Source organism: Vicia villosa, unplaced genomic scaffold (genome assembly GCF_029867415.1).
Source record: "Vicia villosa cultivar HV-30 ecotype Madison, WI unplaced genomic scaffold, Vvil1.0 ctg.000464F_1_1_1, whole genome shotgun sequence".
NCBI classification, from domain to species: domain Eukaryota; kingdom Viridiplantae; phylum Streptophyta; class Magnoliopsida; order Fabales; family Fabaceae; genus Vicia; species Vicia villosa.
This window is the reverse complement of record NW_026705222.1, coordinates 622,700-626,778: the sequence shown is the minus strand read 5'-3', so window position 1 is coordinate 626,778 and position 4,079 is coordinate 622,700. Positions and strand designations below refer to the sequence as shown.

Below are 4,079 nucleotides of genomic sequence, written 5' to 3'. Positions count from 1 at the left end.
TATTTGAAATATATACTTGTAGTATACTAGTACTCCCTCCCATATACTAGTATTTGAACCTTATCTTGAAGTATACTAGTACTCCCTCCCATATACTAGTATTTGAAATCATGTGTAAAATTACTTTTCTCTCGTTGTTATTTTTTATATAAAAACTATACTTAGAATTGATTCTAAGTATTAATTAAAAGAATACTTTAGTGAGCCTAAAGTGTTGTACCTCATAACATATGCTATAACAATTATTTGATATTATATAAAAACTATACTTAGAATTTATTCTAAGTATTAATTAAGTTTACGTTGTAGGTATGGATCGTAGTTGGATGAGAGCTAATCGATTAAGTGATGAGTACGAACATGGGGTGATGGAATTTCTAGAGTTTGCTGAAAGTAATGCTAAAAAAGATCTTCCTCCTCCTAAAAGTAATGCTGAAGATAGTCACCCTACGCTTTTTTTTCTGTCCATGTGTTCGTTGTGCAAATAAAGAACCAAAACTTAGTATGAAAAAAATCATGGATCATCTAATTTGTGAAGGGATTTGTCAAAACTATACACAATGGATATGGCACGGGGAAGTGGTAGAAAATTCAAATGTGTCCCAAAGAGATAATGTTAGTGTAGAAATGGATGACCGTCTGGAAGACATGATGTGTGATATTGGACAAGATTCGTTTAAGAGGGCACATGCGTATGATAGTTTATGCAATGACAAGGATACACCTTTGTACCCGGGATGCACAAATTTTACACGTTTGTCAGCCGTGTTAAAATTGTTTAATCTGAAGGCAATTAACGGGTGGACTGACAAAAGTTTTACCGAATTGCTTGAACTGTTGACACAAATGCTTCCAGAAGGTAACGTACTGCCAAGTCGTTATTACGAGGCGAAGAAAATACTGTGTCCGATGGGTTTGGAGTATGAAAAGATACATGCATGTCCTAATGATTGCATATTATACAGAAAAGAGTATGTAAACTATAACCATTGTCCGAAGTGCAAGGCGTCACGCTACAAAAAGAGACATGGTGAATCTAGTGATGATGATGAGGTCAAAAAGGGTCCTCCCGCGAAAGTGGTATGGTACCTATCAATAATTTCAAGGTTCAAGAGATTATTCGCTAATGCAAACGATGCAAAGAATCTTAGATGGCATGCAGAAGAAAGAAAATGTGATGGACAAATCCGCCATGTAGCTGATTCTTTGCAATGGAAGAAAATAGATTCTTTGTTTCCAAATTTTGGCAAAGAGTCGAGAAACCTTAGACTTGGACTTTCTACTGATGGAATGAATTCGTTTGGTAATCTAAAAACTAACCATACTTCTTGGCCAGTTCTTCTGATGATTTACAACCTATCTCCTAGGTTGTGCATGAAGCGTAAATATGTGATGTTATCCTTGATGATTTCGGGCCCAAAACAACCAGGAAACGACATAGATGTTTATCTAAGTCCACTGATCGATGATTTAAAAGTGTTGTGGGAGGAAGGGGTGGATGTTTTCGATGCGCATTCTGGTGAACAGTTCAATATGCGTGCCATGTTGTTTTGCACCATCAACGATTTTTCGGCATATGGCAATTTGTCTGGGTATAAAGTTAAAGGGCATAAAGCGTGTCCTATATGTGAAAAAGACACATGTTACCATCAGCTTGAAAAAGGAAAGAAGACTGTTTATCTCGGGCATCGAAAATTTCTAAATCGTTATCATCCATATCGTAGATTGCGGAAAGCTTTCAATGGGAAACAAGAGTATGGTGTTGCTCCAAAGCCCTTAACTGGAGAGGAAGTTTATCAACGACAACAGGGCATTACTGCTGTTTTTGGAAAGTACCAAAAGCGGCCTATTGCGAAAAATATATGGAAAAAGAGGTCGGTTTTCTTCGATCTTCCATATTGGTCTAGTCTTGAGGTAAGACATTGTATTGATGTGATGCACGTGGAGAAAAATGTATGTGATAGTGTAATCGGAACACTTCTCAACATTCAAGGCAAGACAAAGGATGGTATTAAAGCTCGTCTAGATTTGGGCGTGATGGGTATACGAGAAGAGCTAACTCCACAATATATAGGTACCAACTATGTGTTCAAATTAAGCTATCATTACCTTTTGATGTTAAAATAGCATGTTCATAACTTAATTGTTGAAATTCTTGATGATAACATAATGTAGGTAACAAGACGTATTTGCCTCTTGCCTGCTACACTTTGTCGAAAAAAGAGAAAAAAAGTTTTTGTGAGTGTTTAGAAAGTATCAAAGTGCCGCATGGTTACTCATCAAATGTCAAGAGGCTTGTATCGGTTAAAGATCTCAAATTAGTTGGCTTAAAATCTCATGACTGTCATGTCTTAATGCAACAACTACTACCAGTGGCTATTCGTGGGATATTGCCTAACAATGTTAGGAAGACTATAACTAGGTTGTGCCTGTTTTTCAATGCAATTTGTTGCAAAGCCATTGATCCATTAAAGTTAGAAGATTTGGACAATGAGGCTGCAGTTATCTTGTGCCAATTAGAGATGTTTTTTCCTCCTTCATTTTTTGACATTATGGTTCACTTGATTGTTCATCTAGTAAGGGAGATTAGATTATGTGGTCCAATTTTTTTACGGTGGATGTATCCAATAGAGCGATACATGAAGATCCTAAAAGGGTATACAAAGAACCCACACCGTCCGGAAGCATCGATTATTGAGAGGTACATTGCAGAAGAAGCAATTGAGTTTTGTTCTAACTATTTGTCGGAAGTGAATGCTGTAGGGGTTCCCAAGTCTCGTCATGATGGAAGATGTGAGGGTGTGGGTACACAAGGTTTAAAGATCAAGAGCTTAAGTATTGATGTGGTTGTTCAAGCGCATTTGTATATATTGAATAACACGGATGAAGTTCAACCTTACATATCTGCTCACAAAAGCATCATAAAGAAAAAGTACCCCAAGATGAGTGAAAGAGGGTTGTTAAAAGAGCATAATAAGAGTTTCTCTGAGTGGTTTAAAGAAAAAATTGCTGGTGATGATAGTGCTTCAAAAACAATTAAGTGGTTGTCCTATGAGCCTAAATGCAACATAATAACTTGGAATGGATATGATATTAATAAAACTTCCTTTTATACAAAGGCAAAGGATGACCGTAGTACCACACAAAATAGTGGGGTTATGATTGTGGCCGAGTCCATGCACTTCTCTAGTGCTAAAGATAAAAAGCCGGTTATGGCATCTACACCCTACTTTGGGGTGATTGAAGAGATTTGGGAAGTTGATTATGTTGTGTTTAAAGTTCCTGTATTTAAATGCAAATGGGTTGATATCAATAGTGGTGTAAGAATTGATGAATTTGGAGTTACATTGGTTGATCTTAGCAAGTTAGCTTATGCGGACGAACCTTTCATCATGGCATCTCAAGCAAAACAAGTTTTTTATGTCACAGATCCTTGTAATAAAAGGTGGTCAGTTGTTCTACAAGGAAAGGTGCATGATAGTGATGAAAATCAAGATGCGAATCTTGATATTTCCGAAACTCCTCCTCTCTCAACAAATGTGCCTACCTTCATTGAAGAAGATGTAGAGGATGATGTGCATGCTATTCGCATAGATCATGAAGAAGGGATATGGGAGAACTAGTAAGGCGTTTTTTATAAGTTAATTCGACATTTCTTTGATTTCTAATTGTTTTAATTTTATGCCTAATTTTATGTTTAATCGTTTTTATCTCGTGCTTAATTTTATGTCTATTTGTTTTTATCTTGTGTTTAATTTGATTTCTAATTATTTTATTTTTGTTTAAACAGATACATGGCTGATTCAACCGAGAAGTCCTCTTCATCTGGTAATCCTAATAAAAAAAGAGTTAGAGGTCCAACTATGATGACACAAATTAACAAAGTTCATCAAACGGGTGAAAAGATAAAGGTCGAGTTTGATCAAAGAACTTATGAATGTACTGGTGTTGGTAAAAATGCTGCAAATTTTAAGAGTTACATAGCATCTCTTGCTCGGCAGAAATGTTCTATTTTGAAAGATGAGTGGAAAGACATAGAAAATGGAATAAAAGACGCTATATGGGTTGATGTTCAGGTA

General features: G+C 36.1%; 1 protein-coding gene across 1 annotated transcript; it reads left to right on the top strand.

The window, feature by feature from the left end:
• Positions 1-311: 311 nt before the first annotated feature.
• LOC131628568 (uncharacterized) lies at positions 312-3,623 on the top strand. Its single transcript, XM_058899396.1, has 3 exons — positions 312-406; positions 444-2,074; positions 2,176-3,623. The coding sequence occupies exons 1-3, from the start codon at positions 312-314 to the stop codon at positions 3,621-3,623; spliced, it is 3,174 nt and encodes a 1,057-aa protein (XP_058755379.1).
• Positions 3,624-4,079: the final 456 nt, after the last annotated feature.